We start from the raw sequence: 23,990 nt of genomic DNA on the forward strand, positions 1-23,990 counted from the left end.
AAGCGGCGCCTATAGTCTCACTCTGCTTCGCAGGTGAGACAAAAACATACTGCAGCTCACAGAAGCCACATAAAACCCAATTCCCCTCAGAGAATGATATGTACAAGATATACAACTCTTGGAGCACATCAATAAATAAAATAGAACAAAATTATTATAATTTATGCTTATCTATAAACCATCAAAAATCTCCCTGTATATCCTGTCAGAAATAATGCATTTTCATTTTAATAATTTCATCAAATAGATTTCATGAAACTGTTCATTGAATTAGCCACCCCAAAACCAACAATAAGTCGCCTAAAGTTTTTTTTTATTTTTAGATTTTTTATTGAGGTTGAAAAGGCACATCCTAAGCTTTGAAATGATGGATAACATATGAAAAGTTGATCAGCTACAAAACACACTCAAGTACTTGATTGTATGCAGAAATAACTCAGTGACAGCTTCAAAGACTAAGGAGAAAAGAAAGTTTGAAGTCTGTGCTTTACTCAAGCATGAGGTGTGCACACTGTGCAATCTTGGTGTAAAGCATCCAGTCTGGAAAAAATAGTGTCAAAGAAACTCTTGTATCATGTCTTCTATTCAACTTTCCAACTTCAAATTTCGAGAGTATGAAGAATTTTACTCTAATTCAAGTAAGCTCATTTTCTTATATTAATTTTTTGGAAAACAAATGGGCTTTGGGTTGGCTGGTTAAATACCATCTTGAAAATATCACAACAAATGTGATTCAACATCATATACAATAAGTAACATCACTCATGTTGAATAGCATTCCCTTGTCAAATCCCTTATAAATCGTTTTGCTGTGACAGCTTTCAAAGTGATGAGGGTGCCTCAGTGTATATTTGCCTTCAGAATTTTCCTTAAAACTTTTTATGTGTTTGAACAGAGATAGGCAGCATTTGTCATCTACTTCAGATAATTAGCCAAGATTTATATCCCCATTTCATAAGTTCAGTGAAATCTCAATGAACAACTCTCAACTTGGTGTGACCTTCACGGCCATGTAAGGGGTCAAAATGGGGCCAATAGGGGTCATTGCCCTGATTACATTAAAGGGGTACTCTGGACTGAAATGTATGGAATTTCAACAATTAGAGTAAAATAGAACACTGAAAATTCATCAATATTGGACAGGGAATAAGAAAGCTACAACATTTCACGGATTTGCATTATACATAAGTTGTACGTATGCATGCATGTCCTCATGAATATGCGATGAGTAAGATGATGTCATCTCCCCCACTTTTTTTTCTTATTTTACATGAAATAATTTTCTTTCCATTTTTCCTCCAAGAATGGAAAAATAGGATTGAGTACTGATTGATAAAGAGTGTCATGTTTTACACACATATATACAGAAATATGAAATACAATATGATCTCAAGTTATAAGATACAAAATAAGTGGACACTCATCATTCATAATCGGCCTATCTATTGCATATTCATGATTACATGCATGCAACTGTTCTCACTGAATATTACCCAACTTTAAGATTCAATAACTTTATTATTTTACATAATTCAGGCTCGATGGAATTTTTATAAGATTTTCACCATTTTGATCATAGAATTTTATTTTTTTTATTTTGATGTAATTATTTATAGCCTGAAGTATCCCTTTTAGAGAAACATACTTTTGTTGTCTCATCATTCTACACAAAGTGTCTAAAGAACCATATACACTTGACCATTCATTGTGCAGTTACTGATGGAAAGGTTAAAAGGTACAGCAAAAAATTTCATTTGAAGGCAAAATACACTATAAGTGTAGAAAGGAATTTTTTTATGACAGCCCAGAGGGAATGATGTTTATAAACTGTCATCTGAATACAAAGCAATCCACATTTGTTTTATATATCTCATCATTTTAAATCAAACAACTCTAGACACAAGGGTTTCAATTTTAGGACCACTAGTGTAACCCTAATCTAAGTTGATTTGCTAAATCACTTTGTAATTTAAACAAGCAGCACTGCTCCTGATGACAAGACATGACCTTCAGAAACTGTCAGGTTTTAACACACACAAAGTTTAAGACATATACTTTGTATATTCTGGCCTAACACATCAAAAATGAAGAACATCATGTACATGTATTTGAAAGATGCCAACAAGTATGGAAGACATGCTTATGAAAAGGAGGTGGAGCTGGATCGGTTATGTATTAAAAAGTGGATAACATTACAAGGACAACACTGCAGTGGACCCCAGAAGGAAGGAGAAAACTAGGCCGGTCCGAGAACACACGGCGACAGACCTTGGAGGGCGAAGTGTCTAACCTCCGACAGACCTGGGGATCACTTCAGAGACTGGCCCAAGACAGACGGGAGTGGAAAGCCTGTAATGCTGCCCTACATGCCAGGAAGCATAACGGGCAGTAAGTGTGCTGCTCCTGGGCAAATGGGTACCAGTACTTGGCTAGTGCACCATTGGCTGCGCATAAGTGACCAAGTAGCTCACAGCAAACTAGCTAGATGTGCGCATTGAAAAACAACTTGTGGCCCTGCCCTCAGGGGTTACAGGATCTATCACAGGGTTAGATAGAATATATGGAAAGCAAGTCAAAACCCTTAGACGATGATAGACGGAATTGCACAACATCACATGATGCAGTTTTGACCAATCAGTGATAATAATCTTAGCATCCGGTAAACAATAGAAAAAATTCACTAAACCTATAAGTTAAAGTAACACAGTGGATTCAATGAACTCACAGGTGGGCGTTTGGTGTCAAGGTTTCTCGCTTTCTGTTGGGGTCACACATAATAAGAGATCCTTTGTGTGTTTCACTGAATGTACCGTGTCTGTAGACAACCTGGCCTCTCACGATGGTAACCTGTACGACGCCTTGTAGTGTCAGACCACTGTACGGTGTAACCTTGTGACGATGGTGAATGTTCTCGGGCTGGATCTATCAAGAAAAATAATAAAAAAAAGGTACATAACTTGCATAATTTCATATCATCAAAATTGCTACACAGTAATGGAGCGTAACAATAGACAGAAAATTAGGCCTACATTTTTTGTAAACTATTCATACAAAAATCAATCTATGAAGAATATAAATCTGCACATGTTTGGTTTAAAGAAGAAGCCGTATGCCCTACAAGCTGAGGCTTGTGGTGGGATACGCCTATAGACAAATATACAATACACATCACGTGTCATAAAACTCATTATATTCTATTGGCTGCTGAAGTTCGTGAGTTGTAATAGAATACATTTTATTTCTAGCAGGTGATTTTTCAAATCTTAATACAAAAAAAACCCCAAAACAATTGGTCCTACTAGCTAGCACTAGGCCTCGATACGGACGGCGCCTACAGTCATAATAATAGCTGACTTTGCAAAGCTGCAATGCTCGCCACGATGATCCAATTTAAAACTTAGTTTCATCGAGTCATCCTCTTTCGTTCGAGGTATGCTCGATGTATACCTCAATCATTTCAGCAGGTAAATTACTCAAGAGTTTTGGTGACCAATCGATTTCATTTCCGAAAGAATGCCTATAATTTGCACCAACACTGCAGTGAAAACTGTCTGTGTACGCCCACTACAACAGATTACGTGTAGCTTCCGTTGAGGATAGGCAGCTGCGTGTATTTAATATTGGGTCTCCCAGATCCGGATAAATCCCTTATACGGATTGGTTATGGTCCCAACGTGTCCGGCTAAGAGAAACTGGACTGTACTATTTAAACACATCTTCGTGACATCAAAACAACCAGATTATCAATATAAAAGCAACGTACAATAAAATTCTCAAGTAATCGGATATATATAATTTTGATCTGGGGCCCCGTCTTACAAAGATTTACAATTAATCCAATCAATCGTAACTCTAGGGACATCCATCTGTGTCATAATTTTTTCTACAGGAAATGTGCAAAATGTCCTTTGTAAACAAAGGAGAACACACCAAACTGTCAAGAAATCAATGAAATTATGGATATACATTCATATCTAGAAAAATTTTTGAGCAAACATGCACTTTATATGTTGACTTTGCTGGCTTTCCATAGTTGCGGATCAATTGCAAGTCTTTGTAAGACGGTCCCCTGGACATGGTAACATAAAGCTTTGTGATTGATCATGAGACTGATGTCTGCGATTGATTGCATTCATTATTGTGTATGATCAATTGTAAAAATAGCCCGATGATCAATTGCAAAGCTTTATGTTACGGGCCCCCGAAGAAAAAGTTGTTGTACAATGCCTACTTAGCTTGTTATATGCAATCAAATGGGAGGCTGAATGTCACACATTCGTACCGTTGCACACAAGACGTACCATCCAAAATGTACCATTGCACGGCCTTAGAAGGTGACGTCACAATGCGATTTCATTGAATAAGGTTATAATGCGCGTACAGCCCGCTGGCTAAATGCGCAATGCTGTCCAAGATCATGTGCGCTTGTGGGCCCGGCTTGTGGGATTTTGCTTTTCGCTTTCAATATTTTTGCTCCCTTTTCATAGATTACTGGAGGGAAAAACTCTTGTTTTTTTCATATTTTCGCTAGATTCCGAGGCGTTGTACAACACAAATAGCGAATATTCTTATTCATGGAATGGTGCGAGATTTCGCATTCGGTGAAAGAAAGAAACGCTCTATTCACCTCATGCGAAATCTCGCACCATCGCACTCATGCCTATTCGCTATTTGTATACTGTATTACCGTAATGCATGAATCAGGATCCCATATGACGATGTCTCCATCAAAGCCGACAGCGAGGGAGCCCTTGCGGTGGGAGACTCCGGCAAGTTTTGAAGTGCGTTCACACATCAACCTGACCATATCGTGTAGTCCCATGCCGTGTTTCTGGGCTCCAGTCCAGAAAAGCGATAGACCTGTATTAAAGCATTATCACAAAAATAATGATTGGTTGTTTGGTTTGCAGCGTTCTAATTGCTAGTTTGTGAGTATGACATAAAAGTTACGTACAGATACACAAAATAAATGTAGTTAAATATGACATTTCATTAAAAGAAAAACACCTAAAACTTCAAGGGGGTAGGGTGAGGATTGATTTATTTTCATTAGTTTCACTTCAAATCATATCATTATTCATGAGGACATAAAACAATATGCTATCACAACTAACATAAAAAATTGTAAAATGTGCATTTATTTTTTTGAATTAAGCGGATCGACTAAATTAATTATTAATGGAAAATTTGTTTGAATCCTTCTACATTATTAAGGATCGCATATAGACAAGGTAATATCTGCTTTCTATTATGACATCACAGGTATATCTTGTATGAGCTTTTAAGTTTAAGTTCATCAATTCCGTGCCATAGCTTTTTCTTTGTTGAGAAAGCATATTTTAGATAGCTTCTCAGTTTTGACATGCTATGCATAAGGAAAAATCAAGCATGTTTAATGGAAAAGCACTAAATATCTAATGTATGCATAAAGGCCACCGCACACCTTACGACCCGACTGGTCGGCGACTGGCTTGAGACCGAGCGAGGGGAGATGAATCGCAAGGTAGTCATAAGCCTCGACACCGCACACCTTGCGATCCGACCTGCGACTCACGCATGCACTTTTTGCATTTTGCCATTGCAACTGAAAAAATGCACTTACTACTGCGTATGCGCGTTGTTTATCATAAACGCGTCGTGCAACTCTGCTGTCTGATTGGCTGGAAGTTGGATTGAGCTTGAGATCCAGTCATAATTGATATGTCAAATCCTTGCGATTTTCCTTGCGACTTGTCTCTGACCGGTCTGCGACTCTGAAGCTGACAAGAGCTGTGATGTCACATCTCCCCTCACTCAGTTGCAAGCCAGTCGCCGACCAGTCGGGTCGTAAAGTGTGCGGTGGCCTTAAAATGCACGACTTGAAGATTGTGTGAAGTATTTACCAAATTGCATGGATGAGATCCCACCCCAAGCCTTCATGAAATCGCCTTGTTCTAGGAGCTTGAGTTCTGGAGTACATGGAGAGTGGTCCGACACAACCAAATCAATATCACCTCTCTTCAGAGCATCCCACAACACCATCTACAGAAAGAAAAAAATATTTCAAGTTCATTTTTTTGCTCACAAGCAAATAATAAAACACTGAATAATAATCTTGTAAAGTACTGATATTGAATATAATTTTCTTCGGTTTGTGAAGTGTAAGTAGACCTCAGTCATCCCATTTTTTTTAACCAGTGCCCGCACAGGAATTTTTGGTGAAGACCGGTGGACTGCCAAGTTAATTGCACTGAGCAGGATATCTAATTTCTTTTACTTGAAATTATTGACTCAAAACATAATCTAAGTTGCATTGTCCAATGACCAGGGTAATAATATGCTGTAACGTGCTTTGAGCCATTCTGGGAAAAGCGCTTTATAAGAATTGGCTATTATTATTATTATCATTATTATTTCCTTCAAATTTTTTACTTGAAATTATTGACTCCAAAAATTATAATCTAAGTTGCATTGTCCAATGACCGGGGTAATAATATGCTGTAACATGCTTTGAGCCATTCTGGGAAAAGCGCTTTATAAGAATTGGCTATTATTATTATCATTATTATTTACTTGAAATTATTTACTTGAAATTATTGACTCAAAACATTATAGTCTAAGTTGCACTGTCCAATGACCGGGGTAATAATATGCTGTAACGTGTTTTGAGCCATTCTGGGAAAAGCGCTTTATAAGAATTGGCTATTATTATTATTGTCCAAGGGTGCATCAATTTTATTTTGTATGCATTTTTATCAAAATAAGGTTAAACTGCCCCCGCCCCAATCCCCCCAAAAGTTTCAATGAATACACTAAGGTCAGTCAGTCTGGATTTTTTTTAATATACGCACACAACTAAAAAAGATCATAAATATTGAAAAATTGGTTATATTAGTTACATTCTTTTTTGTATTTTTTAAGGCTCAAGATTTAAATGCAATATTTTGTTGCATTTTGGTTGTGGAATTTTCATGTTTACCTGATTATTTTTGTCTCTGATCGGAGGACAGCATTTGAAATGAGTTCCTCCCTCTGGTACCTCCTCAGCCGTGAAAGAGAGGTAATGATGGCAGGTTTCGACGGTGAGCGGGGCGCCACGGCGGCGGGCATCCCGGATGATAGGAAGAGCGTCGGACGAGGAGAGATGGACGATGTGACAAGGAACCCTGGAAAACAAGTCATATAGTTAAATATCTACCCAATGTTGGTCGATTACATGCATGTTGTGGTAACGATTTCAACATGATTTCTAGAGAGTCCAAGAAGATGACCACCCAATTGTGAACTGTCGTATGTATGAATAAACAACGTGTCATAGGATTATGTCATTGGTGAGAAATTAAAAGAGCAGGGTATTCCCTACTGCAGGCTAAGCCCCCCACCCCCTTTCCACATTGCTGCACAGCCCCTGACATGAGCTTATCTGTGTCGGCGATCTTCAGAGTGATTGTTTTCCAGCTTAGATTTCATGATTTTAAAAAGTCAGGATTAAAACTGCTCACGGTTTGTAGTCTTCGCATTCGTTAACAGCATGACTTGTACAGGCAAAGACAAAAGCTCCAGCCTCTGCCTTGATTACATGTATATTATTATTTTATGTCTCTTTCGGCAGTCGATACAATTGTAAGTTGGTGATACCCACCAGAAAATGAACATATTGGCTCAGATTCACAAAGGTGGTTTTTAAAACCATTGGTTGAACCCATGGTTTATGCGGATTTCCTGTATAAATTATGCTTATTTACTGTGTCTATTAAAAAAAGTCCAACGTTAATGCACGCTTTTGTCACAGGCCCAAGTTGAAGGCTAAAGCCGTGCTTATCCACGCTATTATATTCATAAGTCCACTGTTTTGAATTAATGAGTCCACTCTTCAAACAGTGGACTGATGAATAAATTAGCATACTTAACCATGGTAACAGGCATCAATTTCGCACACTGCGACAAAAGCGCACTTCAGCATTGGACATTTTTTAACGTACGCGGTAAATAAGCGTAATTTATACAGAAAATCTCCATAAAACATGTATTCAACCAATGGTTTTAAAAACCAGCTTTGTGAATTCGGGCCATTTTATTGTTCAAGTTCTGCCATGTTTTAGATATTTACAGTAATTGTGAAGAGGGTGAAATAGTACATTCAATAAAGTTTGTTTCTCTGGGCTTGCCCAACATTGCAGTGCTGTTGTCTATATTCAGTACTCAGCATGAAGGAGTGCCGTGGGGTTCACTAACTTTTGAGCACAACTGTATATAGATTTTATAGTGGGGTCGTGTGGTCCAGTGTTTAGAGCATTGGACTCATAATCGCAAGGTTGGGCATTCGAATCCCAACTCTACCATTGTCTCCACTTTGATAAAAAGGACCAAGAGTGATATCTGTCATCTATAACGTCAGCCACTATGACTGATTAACCTAGACGTAATGGCCCGAATTCACAAAGGTGGTTTCGTTTGAAACCATGGTTTTTAGAAACCGTGGGTTTTAGAAACCATGGTTTTTGAAAAACCATGGTTTCTAACATTTGCGATTCACAAACGATGGTTTCTAAAACCCACGGTTTCAACAGTGGTCTCAAATGAAACCATGGTTTCAACAGTGGACTCAAATGAAACCATGGTTTAAACCGTGGGTTTTACCTAAAAACCAGGGATTTCCCCTTTTTAGCGCGTACTGAGCATGCTCAGTTTCATTGAAAACTTCAAGGAAAACTTACATTCTACAGCTAGCACACTGGCATAAGTGGCAATACGGTCTGATTCTTCAATTACTACAACTTTTTTTCGTTGAAATATAAAAAAATGAAAAAGGTGTAATTTTATGCGCTTCTAGCTACTAGTATCTTGCGATTCCCAGGTACAGATATATTAGCTGCTGTACTGTATTGGCGATCGACTCGGCCCGGGACCCCGCTCAACAACTGACTTAATTTTGTGATCATAATTTATTTTCTTCACTTTTGTCGCAGAAGATAGACTCTCTTGTATTCCCTTAACTCAATTTCTTCATAGAAAGAGTAAAACTTAGTGTAGATGCCTGATTTGTTGAGGTTTGTCAACTTTCTCTCTGATCGTGAGTAGCGAAAAACGGATTAAAGATTCGGTGCTTTTCATCGCAATATTAGTAGCTCGGCCCCCGTAGCTGCCGGGGCGCTTCAGACCCGAAGATATCCCCAACGGAAGTGTGCATGTACAGTCAAGGAGCCGAGCTTGGCTGAGTTTTTTACTCCAACAATGTTGTAGGACTAATTCATCGATCAAAGAAGAATGTCTATTGCTGCTCTCCTTCAGACAAAATTAGATGAAGCTTTACATCGTAGGATCTGCCCTTCTACTTTTTTTAAATAAATGTATTTATTTTCCATGGTGTGTAGCTTGGTTTTAAGTGGTAATAGGCTTCAATTTCTTGACTTATAGATACTCGATTCATCATTCAGGCTAAAATTGCATGTATAGTGCAGGGGCCGCGGAACGGTTTTCAAAGTGGGGGGGCTGACCATGCTAAAAATCACAATCGTATGGTCATTTTTGCGTTTTTGTACACGGTTTTGGAAAAAAGTGGGGGGGGGGGGGCTGAAGCCCCCGGATCCGCGGCCCCTGTAGTACACATGCACAGGCGCTGCAGGGGGGGGTCGGGCATTTTTCCCCCTCCCCCCAAAATGTATTAAGGGAAAAAATACATGGGGGCCAGCTTGGGACGATATAATCCCGGCCCCCAAAATGTTCAAAAGCATGGCTCTACGCAGCAGTTGCCCCCCCCTGGAATTTTTGAACATTTAATTTTACAGAAAACTTTTATATCCACTATAAATGTGCATGAAACTTTCAGTTTCTCTTTCAAAAATGCAAATTTGGTTAAGTATACAGTGTTTACTATGTAATTATTCAACTTCATATGGCAAATAATAAAACCCACTTCACAGAGGGATATTATATTTCAAAACAAGTATTATCTTGTGTATATGCATTTTCCTGAGATGAATGGAGATATGAGAAAAATGGAGATGTTGAGGGATGGAAATGAGAGGAATAGAGTTGATGAGGGTGATGGAGATAATGGGAGGAATGAAGGAGATGAGGGATGGAGGGGAACTGAGGATGAAGATGAGAGATGAAAGGATAGAGTGATGTAGATGGTGAGACGAGGGATGGAGATGATTAGAGGAGAGATGTAGATGAGAGAGATACATATAAATAAGAGGAGTGATGAAGATTAAAGGGGGATGATCATTACTATCATCAACACTAACATCACCATTGCCATCATCTTTATTGTCATCAACCTCATCATCACCACCAACATCGTCACCACCATTACATGTATAACCACCACCACACTTGTCACCATCATCATCCTCATCACCACCAAAGTCATCTTGATCATCTTCATGATTATTTCGTCCAAATCAGAAAAAAGGGCAAAAGACTACTCTTCTTTTATCATTTCTGTATATCTTTAATTTGCATGAAACCATCCTGCACCTTGGAAAATCACACCAGGAAATTACATAAAAATAAACACACACTGAAAATCTAATAATCGGCATTTTAAAAAAATTGCAAAATTACAAACATTTGTGAAATAATAAGGTCTAAGTTTTGATATATTGCCACATCATTCTTGTATTACAATACAATAATGGCCCAAATGAATAATTATTATTGTTAATTATTAGCTGGTATTTTTCTGGTTGCCTGACTCAAGCTCTACTTGTGAGGCTACCTGGTTTCCCAAACTAGGCCATCAGGTTATCCTTTGGGGTCAATTGAAATTGTATTTTTTTCCAAGAAAATGCATTAATTGCCCTTTTAATTTGTTTCATTCATGCTCCCTAAATGTGCATGTGCCAGGCCAACCTAGTGTTTTCCTGTTTGCCAGAGTTGAGCTCTACTCATAAGGCTACCTGGTTGCCCTAGCTAGGCTGTTGCCTTGGGGACACTTGAAAAGAATACATTTCAACAAAAAACAAGGTGAACCACCAGTCTCGCCTGATATCACGATCAAACTAAAGTGTATGCTATATGATCTTTTGACCTTATTATCCTCTTGGACATGCATATGGTATTTAATCCCCAATGGTTATCTGTACAAAGTGTAAACACAACTGATGCAAAAAACAAAGAAAGATCAATTAGAATCGATGACCCCCATGGACACATACGCGTATTTTGGGGCATGCAATAAACTTTCTGTGAGCTAAAGTTTTAATTTTAAGCATTTGAAATAGACAATTTAAATTATGTGAGAATATTTCACATGAAAAAGTAAATGAGGAATTTGCATTAGATGCGTCCTGATTAAATAGCGTTTTTTTAATGAAAAAATAATTGAAGATACATGTAGTCTGAAAGAAACTAAATCTGATAAAAGTTAATTTCAAATACTTGTATTCATGTGAAATTGTTAGTAATAATGTGCTCTTTTAACCCTACATGTAAAACCCCCGGGGGGGCATAGAACTATGGTGGGGGTAGGATGAATTAACCCCCTCCCTCAACATATTCCACAACTATTCCGCTGTGCGAAATTTTACGACCATTCTACTCGCCAACTTTTTACTTTGAAGTCATGCACATCTTTTGAGATCAAATTTACGATGCATGGGCATGCTGTTGGAAAATTACTCAACTTTACATAAGTGCATGTCAGACCCAAAATTGCTCCAAAACGTGATTTTGTGTACAAAGCCAATGTTCATATGGACATGATTATTTTTACTTTCACAGGTGAAATTACTTGATTTCAGCATAATTATGCTTCAAAAAAATGTCCTGCCATAATTTTGGCAAAACACAAAGATATACATAAGAAATTCATAAAACAATAAAATACATAAGAAATTCATTTTCAATCTAGGATTTTTTTTTCATTTTGATTGTTAGCAATGGTATAAAAGTATGATTTATGCAGAAATTAGCATAATTAATTAATGTTAAAGATCTGACGATTTCGGAAAAATTAACCAAACAGCATTGCACAAGACATCCCCCACTATTATCATACCAATTTTCAAGGCGTTAATGTGATCATTGGCAGAGATCTCAAGGGAGGTTGATTCAACCCCCCCCCCACCCCTGTAAAAAGAAGTGTTAAAAAAGAAGACACAAGTAAATAATGAAATTCTTACTTGTACATTACAAAAATACCTGTTCTAGAGCAAGTCCACTGTACAAAAAAAAGTTAATGTGAATGGAATAGAGATAAGTAAAACATGCATGACAGATGACACGGAAAACGTCAAAATACGATGTAAAATAAGAAATTAATTACTCAAGTGATAAAACAGGTGATATGCAAACAAGTCTATGTCACACACTCACTCTTTCTTCTGTAGAAATATATATTATAATGCTTGATTTTTTACAGAATTATGAGAAAACTTCATCGAATCGAGTATAGGTTGCCACAATGGCTTTTTACAAAAGTTTCAGGGAGAAATCAAACCATATCTCAGCTGTACTTTATACACATTATGAGGGGAAATAAATCATGATACTAGTATATTACAAAAGAAACACTGAGTGGAGAACGTCACTTTGTCACTCATTTGCATACTGACCAGGATGTCTGTTTTGTGAAAAAAAGCGAAACTTCAAAATGTCAACACTTTCTCATTTTACATCAAATTTTGATGAAATGTTTAGTGTTATGCTCATTGGACTTTTCTGTATTATATCAAAGAAACTTTTTGTTGGGGTGGACTTGCCCTTCAGGAAAGTACAAGGCTTGTTTCCCTCCAGGAATTCTTGTATAGACATGGGTCCCATCAATCACTCATACAGTTGTTGTTGGGTAGCCTCAATCTCATCTCTTGTTGTTGAAGTTCTCACAAAACCTCTTTCTTTTTGCTATGGCTTGTGAAACATCTTTGATCACTCACAAACAGATGATTGCAACATTGATGCCTCATCACCATGTATTCCCTGAAATTATCCTGTAAATGAAGATATATTGCCAGAAGTTGCATCTTACTCTGCGTTTTTATTTTTAAGATGACAAAGAGAAAACAAAATGTAACTATTCTATTGTCTTTACTTTGTAAGATTTGAAAAAAAGACTAAAAAAATTAAAAATTACTTAACTGGTCTAAAGGCTAAACCTATTCATATCCCATAAACATTTGTGTGACAAACATACATTGAGCATAGCTGATGCAATACTTTTTTCAAATAACCAAGATAATGATGCAACCTCTCATATTTTTTCTTTAATGTAAATTAGGGATTCGGAAAAATCTGTCCACAATGGATGACAAAACATATAGTTCTAATTTACATTTCTGATTGTATTATCATATGCTCAGTTCATTTTAAATTAAAAACAGGCAGTTGCCAAAATTTATTATCACTTTTTACATTGAGTCTTCCTTCTTACAAGAATATCACTAATATTTGCATACACTAGGCTTGTCTTGAGATGTTATTGTCATATAACTTTCTTATTAAAAAAAAATACTTACAGCATACAAAAGCAGAATTGTTGATACTTGCAGAGAGAAAGGTAGTCTATCACTAGGCCCTTTGTCCCTCTTCAGGCTCAGATCATCTTCAAGCATGTTGATGAGGTAGTGTGTGGTCTCTTTTAAAAAGTTTCCTGTCAACGACTCCTAATTGCAGTTCTTGTTGGCATATTCCTATTGAGTTAGAGTGAGAAGCAAAAGAAAATATTTAAACATTGAAAAAAAACCCTATGTATTCTTAACTACCTTTACTGTGCACTGTTGAAATTAATAGGCCTACCTTTTAAATCTGCATATGTCAGTTGACTTTTTTGCCCGCAACCTAATCAGATTGCCATTCTCATAAAGTTAAATTTAAATTGATCAACTGGATCTACACATATTTGACATTTAGGTATTATACTCTATGACCATGTGACACGGAATTTAGATCAATTCAGTCACTGTCAGATGTGTACATCAACCAAGATTGAAATTGATCAAAATAAGTGGTTCTTTATTATGACAACAAATTTTAAGATAAATTTTTTTTTAGATGGTTACAAAGAAAAAATTTAGAAAATAGACAATAGTCCACATAGAAACAACAAGAAAAATGAACATACCTCTCTAACAATCCTCATTTAATAGTCTCTCAGGACAGTCTGTGCATGTTGTAAGATGTTTTCATCCATTCAAAAATTTACTGCGGAAATAAACAAAGTACAGGTAGATCTACATTAAATTACTTTTAAATCTAATGGACATGAAACATAATTCAACATCTCTTCAAACCTGCCAGATTTCCAACCAAAATGTAAATTCTTATCATTTTGGGTGATTTGTTAAAATAATCCATTCAATTAATTGTTCTACGGTGCTTCATAATGTAGCTCATCTTATTGTAGACCAAAAGCTTCAGTCTGTATTTTGGTTGTTCCGCTGAACTGCATTGGCTAGACCAAAAGCTTCAGTCTCAGTATTTTGGTTGTTCCGCTGGACTGCGTTGGCTACTCACCAATACATAATGGGGATTATAATAAAATGTCAGAAATTGTTGAATAAATCCCCAGAAACGACGGTTATTCCTGTCTAATCGTATTGTAGCTACATCATGTAAACAGAGCCAGTCAAGCCTATTGTATTACGCAGTGCGCAGCAAGGGATGGGAAGATTTTGCAATGGCCACCAGATCAATCTGATTATTTAGGCCCTATAAGAATATTTATTCCTATTATTATATAAGGTGTAAAAAAGGTATAAAAATTAAATTCAGTGTATTTAACTAATTGACATCCCAGTATAGCTTCCAAGGAGCTGCGTTTTGGGATTATTGCGACAAGTAACAAGGCAGTGATGTGGATATTGAAGGGGATTCCATCATTATTAACATTGTTTACCAACTTCGACACACACTGACACAGCCCTGGCCTACCCAAGGCCAGGGCCTAGACTAGCGTGTCTAACTTGGGCTACGGCTTCATGATGAAAAAAAATTTATAAAAAATATCAGATTCAGAGTCCTCGAGCCGAGGGGCGCGAGGCTAGATCTACTACCATGACTACATTTCTAAAGTTGGATCTGAATATGTGAATTTCGACAAATATTTTTTGTGATCACTAGACTACTTGGTGACAGGATCCAAGGTAGACACAGGAAGTGTTTTCCCATTCACTAAAAATTGACCCAATATTTTTTATGCCGTTTAGTTACATGTCTGCAATTTTGTGCATGCAGTCACTTTAATCAGACTAGATACTAAAAATTAATATCAAGCTAAGCTAAGGTACAAATTAAGAATAGAATTTTCTTGAATTTTGCACAATTGTGGTTGAAAGTCTGACTACTTGGGCGGCTTTGTCATTTTATCGCTATGCAGCAAGATATCATAATGCCTTCTCCTGAGCGAGTCGGTGCGTGCCGGTGGGACAGCTCTTCGTTATCTTTTGACAGGACACAAAACTACACGCGTGGGACTAAAAAATAACTTGCGTGCGATAATGCTTTTCCCATCCCAAGTCCACCGTTCCGCTCTTAACTCTGCATGCATTTACAGCATTAATTATAATATTTCTTCACAAAAAATACATGCAGACGTAGAAAAAAATATTCATCGTCGCTATAAAATGGCAAATTACTTACGATGTTCTCACAGCTCGGCAAATACCGATATTAAACGCTTTGCTCCTCTTCATTTCGTGCAAAGCTATTTATCGTCGATCGTCGTCTATGCACTTGCTCAGCTAGCTAGCTAGCTCAGCAATGTACCGAAATACTGTTCTGTGATTGGTCAATGTGCCTAAAAACCATGGTTTTCCTAAAACCCACGGTTTGAAACCACCTAAAACAGTTGACTCAAAATCATGCCGAAAACCCACGGTTGAAACCATGGTTTCATTTGAAACCACCTTTGTGAATCGCAAAATCAGCAAAACCCACGGTTGAAACCATGGTTTCTGCAGAAACCACCTTTGTGAATTCGGGCCATGTTTCCAAGGTAATTGGTTATATACCACCTTGGCATTTACCAGCAAAAAATGCTGTTCTGCCGAGTTCCTATGGGATTTACCACAAACAGAAACAGAAACAAACAGAATTGGTCTCTCATCCACAGAGAAGTTGTTATTCATATTGAGAATAGTATTTCTCTTTCTCCTCTACTTTGTTTGGCCCTTCTCCCCTTACCCGTCTGCCTACCAGCAACGTTAAGACTATTCCCCACCCCCTCCAGTTAGTGTGCTGTGCAAACCCTTCACTCCAGTTAAGGGTCTGAACGTGCAGCCTACTCATGCCTTGTGTACTGAAGGCCCTCTCGCTCGGAATTGAAACAGCACGTTTTGTATGTGCTATTCTTCGCGTGGAGACACACTTGCTGATCAAAGTTTCAATCAGGGTCTGCGCCTGCAGACTACCCTACAGTCAGTCTTTCTGTTCTTCAACATCCAACATTGAATATTTACCTATACTGAAGGCACATCTTTGCTACAAGTGCTATTGCTTTATTCTCCATGTTTTTAGGCCTGGAATTGAGGAAGTCTTTATATTCTGCCGATGAATCCACTTCTGTTGTTTCCTCTGTACTTGGGACCTCCATTTCAGCATGGAACTAGAGTAAATAAACAAGAATAACAATCCTGATAACAACAACACCACCATTACCGTACCAATAACAACAACAACAATAATGATAATATATTGACAAATGTATGATTACCCGGGTTATCAAATTTTTGCTTCCCTGCTGACAAGACATACATTTCTCCACTCCCTGGGGAGCATTCTTGTAACAGACTCCGAACTTGCTCACACTACTTTGGCCTTCCCATCATATCAGATGAGAAGGGGCGGGGGGGGGGGGGGGGTGGGGTGGGGATCTCAGCCATTGCCCACACCGAAACTGGCATGCTCATTGCCTGGGAACTAAACTACGAAATTGCCTAGTCATTTATTTCATGAAGATTGATTTTAATTTGTGCTATTTATGTGTGATTAGTAAGCAAAATCATACTTTTTGCACTAAATTCCAAAATATAGTTGCAAAAATTCTTATTTTGGGTGTGGAAAATCTTTGTGGTGTTCTTCGCAAATGCACTTGAAAAAATAGGTTTCTACATGGTCATACATATAAAACCCATTAAGCAAATACAGTACTTCATTAAAAAAGTGAATAAATGATGCCAATCAGGAAATATTCCTCATTAACTCATCATGGAGAACAAAAAGAAGCAGTAACTTTCAAACGCTTGTGATTGATAATAAATCTTATGAGAAAGAATTTTCGTACTTACCAATAAAACACTGTTGGTACCTTTAAGTTGTTTCATGGCTTCATGAAGATCACTCTCTAAAACGTGAGGGAATTCATCTACCCCGCTGTGGATGAGAAAACATTTGAACCCTGCGATACCAGCCTCGATCATGGGACGTAATTCAAACTGAACGAGGAAAAAAAAAGAAATGTACAGTTTTTACAAAGCCATCTTGATTTTCCTCTCCTTTTTTACAAAGAGAAGATACATCCTCTTTTAATGGCGGCATGATAGCTTCCTCGGTAGAGCGGGGATATCGGATTCCGGTGACCCGGGTTTGATTCCCATGTAGTGGGCTAGTGCCCTACGGTAAGGAATTAATCTACATTACCAGGTCCCTCGGAGAGGACATTAAGCAGTCGGTCCTCTGGTTTCTTGCTTACAAGCATTCATGCTTTCATTTTTATACCATGGTTTCAAAAATATTCTGGCTTTAATTCTCATTCAAGATGAAAATCATGATCAGATTCTTGTGTAGCAGCTCTTTTATGAAAAGAGAATGGAAGAAAAAATTATCGTAAAGCATGTGTCACATAATTATGTTTTCAGGTGTTTTCTTTCATTAAAAAAAAGAGGGACACATAGTTATTGCATGTATCATGCATGATATAAGCAGTGGCCTAGTTTGAAGGGCAATAGCATATTCACAACACTAGATAATTATGAATCATTTGCATCGTTCATGCAGACCAGTCAAAATTCAAACACAGCTCTCTATGAGCTGTGTTCAAACAGAGGGTCATGGGTTTGAATCCTAGCCGTGGCGTGTTTTCCTTCAGCAGGAAAATTATCAACAGTGTGCTGCACGCAACCCAGGTGAGGTAAATTGGTACCGGTAGGAAATAATTCCTCAAATATCTGTGTGCACCTGAATCGGTAGGCTAGCTTAGCAGGATAATAATAGCAGGGCCCGCTGGGAAAACAGTTTTCGGAGCTGAAGTGGCTACCCTGGGTAAATCTACTGTTATTATTATTGTCATTATCATAATGAACCAAACACTGTTCTCCATGAATCGGATTCCAGACATTTTTCATATAACAATGTTGTGTTTATCTTGCTCAAAATACTTGGATAGACTGCATGGGCAGAGGCGAATAGGATTATCTTTTTTCATGGAAGAACATCAACAGATAATCCCCTGCTCCGCCGAATATGATATAATAATTGTATTTTATTTCAAAAATGTTCGCAGCAAGAGCTGACTTGTACAGAAATTCCACATATAAAAAAACAATACAGTAATACTTAATAAGAAATGTCAAAAAAGTATTATACAAATATACAAAGCATGAAAAATATCATATCATTAATATTTTGGGGGTTAATATGAATCAAAAGAATATTTTCGACTAATTGTAAAGACTATAAGTAATTGCAGAAAGTTGAAAATTTGCTTAAAAGACAGTATACGGGGAAGCGGAAGGGAAGGATTTGTGATGTAAATGAATTGTATTGGATTAATTTGATTGTAGAGGATATCAAGATTTTGGCATATTCAGAGCCTGTTTAGGACATTACTTCACCTTACAGCTTCCGAGGTACGAGTTTTCCCCAGAAGTGTTGGAAATTCTAGATAAACATAATTTGAAATACACTTTCTACTCAACCCTTGAGTCTGAAAACTCGAAAACCCAATTCTCACTCAGAACAAGTGTCAAGAGCATGTACATGTATTATCAATGGCCCTTAGTGCCTTCGAAAGCCTGTGGACATCGTTTCGCCTACCTGGTTCCGAGGTACAACTCCTCCCCAGAATGCAACGTCTACATGAGACGAAGCCTTGGCATGGGTCATCTTCTCGTGGAATGCACTCAAAGTGGTTGTGGGTGGAATACTATTCCTACGAAAAACAAAATCCAAAATCCAATAGCATAAGCTGAGTATTGGGAAGGATTTTTTCTTTCACTTTTACATTCCCCATTGTTTTGTGTATGATAACATCAGAGGAATACAAGTAAAAAAGACATTTAGCAGGATTTAAGTATAATAATAATAATGCTCAATTCTTGTATAGCGCATCACACATAACATAACATGTCCCTATGCGCTTAAAGAAGAAATAGTGAAAGGTAAAAATAAAGTAATCAAGATATTTAGATTGGATCATTCGTTCAAAGTTGGTATTTTATGCATTGAAAAGATATGTTTTGAGGGATCTCCTGAATGTACATAAATCACTTTGATATCTCATTGAATTAGGTAAAGCATTCAAGAGGACAGCAGAGGCATGAGTAAAAGCATGCTCACCATATGACTTTGTAAAGACAGGGAACAATGAATAATGCTTTTGAGCTTGATCTAAGATTTTGGGACGGCTGGTAGTTTGATACTAAATCAAGTAAATAGGACGGGGCAATTTTATAAAAACAGTTGTGTGCAAAAACTAGAAGCTTGAATACAATCCGGGAACGGACAGGGAGCCAATGTAATTCTCTGAGAACTGGAGTAATTGCTTCATACTTGCGTGTTCGTGTTACTAATCTTGCAGCTGAATTTTGAATGGTTTGCAGTTTTTTAATTTGTTTAATAGGTAATCCTGAAAGGAGACTATTGCAAAAATCAATGTGACATAGAACAAAAGCATGTACCAATTTTTCAGTGGTGGGTTTGTTCAAGAATTCACGAAGTTTACCAATTTTGTATAAGGCATATGATGCAGAGCGACATTTTTGGGATATAAATTCATCAAATGTCAATTTACATCAAATATAACTCCTAGATTTCTAGGATTTGGTGTATTTTACAGTCACAAACCATCATTCCCATTGTTCTGTGTAAGGTGAAACAAGAAGACTGTCGAGGGAAGGATGCCGATGAGCAGGAATCCCACTCAGTGTCTCTTACAGCGACATCCCATCATTTCCAGTTTTGTGTATAAAAAAATTGAGAATTACATAATACAAATAAAAAAATGTTGAGGGGGAATTATTTTTGGCTCTGTCATTCACTGTGCCTTAGCTTCAGGACTCTTTTACAAAATCATATTTGAACTTCCTTACCAATGATTATCAAATCTCTTCAAGTAATTACAATCACCTCTATTGATTCATTTCATCATCTGCATTTTCTGAAACTGCTTTTCTTGAATTCAGGGATGCCAAAAAGTAAAAGAACTACGGAACTTTGTGGGGATTAAAAAATTGTAAAAATACTATTTTTCAGTGTTGAATACAATTTTGGGGTAAAATGTGTTTATTTTGTAATTTTCATGAATCTAATTTACAATAAACCCAACAGTTCAAAATACTAAAAAAATAAACAGTTGGTATCTCTGTTAACTTCCTAAATAAATGTTTTTTTTTTCGTTTGATGAAGGGCAACCCGAAAACATACCTATATATGAGTGTTTTTTGATAGACATTGACTTATTTTTCAGACATAATTGTAAGTAGTTTTTGTTGTTCTGCTCTCAAGCACCTTGAGCATCTAATCAAGAAGGAAAGTGCGCTATATAAATCTCTTGTATTATCATTAATATAATTATATAAGAATATGTTATGTCTTACAATGGCATGTCAACGATGGTAGTTACTCCACCGGCAGCTGCAGCCTTAGTAGCCGTCCTGTAACCTTCCCACAAGGTTCGACCTGGTTCATTAACGTGGACATGACTATCTACGACACCAGGCATCACTAAGCTATCCCCAGCATCTATATCCTGTAAAAAACAAAATAATAAAGCTACATTGTTATCTACACCAACCAAAAGTAGGTAAGTTATTGACAGCATCTATATCCTGTAAAAACATAAGTACAAGCTGCATGGTTACAGATATACAACACCATAAGTAACCTATCCATAGCACCTACATCATATAAACCCTGAAGAATATAGCTATGAGGTTAACACCATCACTATTAAGGTAAGCTATCCATAGCATCTATATCCTGTGAAAACAACATAAGCCACATGGTTACACATCTAGTCCTCTACAACACCATTAGTAAGTAATCTATCCCTAGCATCTATATCCTGTAAAAAACAGCATAAGCCGCATGGTTACACATCTAGTCCTCTAAAACACCATTAGTAAGTAATCTATCCCTAGCATCTATATCCTGTAAACACTAAAGAATAAAGTTATGAGGTTATCTGCAACACCATCACTATGTAAAGTAAGCTATCCAAGGCATCTATAATCTGTAAAAACAACAGTATAAAGTTACTGTACAACTACAACACCATCATTATTAACTTAATTGATAAAGAGATGTACGATTCCTAATACATCAGAAAGTCATCAAATAAATAAATAAAAATAGAGACATTACTTTTTAAAACAAAGTATACAAACCTTTTTTTTTTTTTTTTGGCATGATTCATTATGGGTGAAAACTTGTTTATTTTTTCCCCAAAATATGGACTTTCCCTATTAAATTTACTTACTGTATCTGGATTCCATGATACCCTCTCGAGATCTGAACGGTGAATGGCTGCTATGACTCCATCTTTAATCTCTATGATGGCTGGGGCTACAACCCTTTCAGGTAGCACGACCCTCTGACCCTTGATACGAAGAGAACTCATACTCTTAGATACCCTGCAAATGACGTAATCGAAGATACATATATGTAAATGCCAGTTGTGGTAAAAATTTCAAAATGAGTTGGACCAAAATCCAATCAAATGACCGCCCAAGCATCTGTCTGTAATAAATAAAAAAAATATATGCCAAAGGATTCAAGAACACATTGTGTAATCGCTAAGAAATTAGCAAAACAAGCATAAATTTGTTGGGGCTTTTTGCAAGCAATAACAAAACACTGTCCCACATGTCTTCATCTGTGTTGGTGATCTTCAGTGTGGTTAGTTTGCAGCTTAGATTTCATGATTTCACAAAGTTCAGTTTATGCAACTGTACAAGATCTAGAGCTATGCAGTATAGTAACAATACTGTACAAAATCTAGATCTATGTGGTATAGTGACAATTAACCTTGGTTTATACAGGCTTTCCGATGAAATCAGTGTTTGCTGCGACTTCTTTTATTTGTTAAAACATTTATCTGTTATTCAAGCTCAAGTTCCATAAGTGATCAGCCAAGCTTATCCAACAATTGGTCACCATTTACAGATGATATTCCCTTGGCTGGTGACTACCGTAAGTAACGGTGTATTAACCGCACCTTTTTCTCGGCGGGATAGAAGCAAAAGTCGGGGGTGCGGTTTATACACGGTGACGGGTCTGAGCCGGCCCGCCGTAACCCTTCCCGTACATGTACGATGTATGCCAGTTCACAACACATCGAGTGGCCGGGCGTAGCCGCCCAGGCAATGTCGTTTAGAGGGGTATGAGCCGCGGGTAATGGGAAGCGATTACCGGTATTACGATCTTAATTAAATGTTGTCCATAACAAACGCACCCACCTTCATGACACTAATTTTGACTTTATTCTCGATTCAAAGTAGTGAAGTTCCCTGGCTAATTTAAAAGAGACGCCAAGCATACTCGGTAATATTTTGTCACCGATGAGCGAGAGTTGAGTGAGCTTAGAGATTGCGTTGTAATGTGGTTATAGTGCGACTTAAGCTGGCGCTATTCAAAGTCCCGTTTCGCGCCAGCTTTTTTTTTCCTTCCTGTTTGCTTTTCATAAGATACCATGTAAAACAAGCACGAGGGAGACGGCATGAAGCCGTAAAAAACAACTGGAAAAAATGTCAATTTCTTTGTTTCTTGAACCTTCCTGTATTCCCATATCCAAAATTCATGCTAAGACATTAAATTTCTGAAAATGGTAGTGAGGTTGTGATGCAAGAAATGTGAATGTTTCTTCCTCCTACGCTGGGAAAGCCACATCATAATTTGATGTACTGGCATGACTGATACTGTATCGTAGTTTGCAATGTAATAGCAGTGCTGTGTGTGTGCGCGTGTACACTGTGACTGTGAGGTGAGTGTGTAAGTTGCCAATATTGTCGGGATTGTTCTTTCTTTCTAACAAATGTAGATGAATTGATAAAGAACAGCAGATTTCCGCATACCGGTAATCTCTTTGGATACTTTGAAATCTTAAAATCTTAGATTTTGTTTCTTCGTACCTCAAATATGCATGTAAATGTATTTTTTTTTTTTTTTTTTTTTTTTTTTTTTTAGTCCAAAGTTGGGGGTGCGGTTAATACACGGGTGCGGTTAATACACCGTTACTTACGGTAGACTCAACAAGTCTCAACAGTCTTGTTATTTTTGGTGGGGGGGGTAAATATGGAACTTCTTCCTGAAAAAAAGTAGGCTACTGCTATCATTTTTGTGAACAAAAATACTCTATTTCCATAAACTGATGAGATTTTACCGATAAATGATCAGATTTGTTTTTCAATAGTAACTCTGGGATCATTTACGTTTAGGCCCCTATTTAAATTTCATTCACAAGACTCAAGACTAAAAGAGTGCTCGAAAACAACAATTTTGAGCACTTTTTTCTCGAGGCCCAGTAGTAAAATTGCAGGAAAATTGTCATAATAAATCTTTAAGTCTAACATAGATGGTATAGACCCCCTATTGATAATTTACAGAAAATGGCCTAGTCCTAGAACAAGGCCTAAATTCATGGTAGGATCTAGATCTACCTGGGGCCGATTGCACGAAACGGTCTTTCCAAGGACCGTCTTTCGTGTCGCCCATCTTTTATGATACGCTATAAGCGGAGTGTTTCCGAAATTTATGATAAAGAATATGATTCGTTAGCTTGCTTTTAAATCAGATTTTATACAATTTCATGATATATCACATCATTTTATAAACAAATATTTTGTTAATTTTAA

General features: G+C 37.2%; 1 protein-coding gene and 1 long non-coding RNA gene across 2 annotated transcripts; both read right to left on the reverse strand.

Moving 5' to 3' along the window:
• Nucleotides 1-1,650: 1,650 nt before the first annotated feature.
• On the reverse strand, nucleotides 1,651-21,770 carry LOC121427449 (allantoinase, mitochondrial-like; the record flags this gene model as incomplete). The annotated part of the gene is given in 9 exon segments (XM_041623843.1): nucleotides 1,651-2,922; nucleotides 4,688-4,860; nucleotides 5,883-6,021; nucleotides 6,959-7,145; nucleotides 16,380-16,525; nucleotides 17,208-17,354; nucleotides 18,955-19,069; nucleotides 20,736-20,887; nucleotides 21,617-21,770. Coding segments are annotated over 9 exon segments (1,414 nt in total), but the record flags the coding sequence as incomplete, so codon positions are not given.
• LOC121427450 lies at nucleotides 11,864-15,644 on the reverse strand. Its single transcript, XR_005971694.1, has 4 exons — nucleotides 15,562-15,644; nucleotides 14,045-14,124; nucleotides 13,440-13,613; nucleotides 11,864-12,914 (listed from the first exon to the last, which is right to left on the reverse strand). It is a non-coding gene; the product is annotated as an uncharacterized LOC121427450 (long non-coding RNA).
• Nucleotides 21,771-23,990: the final 2,220 nt, after the last annotated feature.

The sequence above is a fragment of the Lytechinus variegatus genome, chromosome 14, assembly GCF_018143015.1.
Source record: "Lytechinus variegatus isolate NC3 chromosome 14, Lvar_3.0, whole genome shotgun sequence".
Lineage (NCBI taxonomy): Eukaryota > Metazoa > Echinodermata > Echinoidea > Temnopleuroida > Toxopneustidae > Lytechinus > Lytechinus variegatus.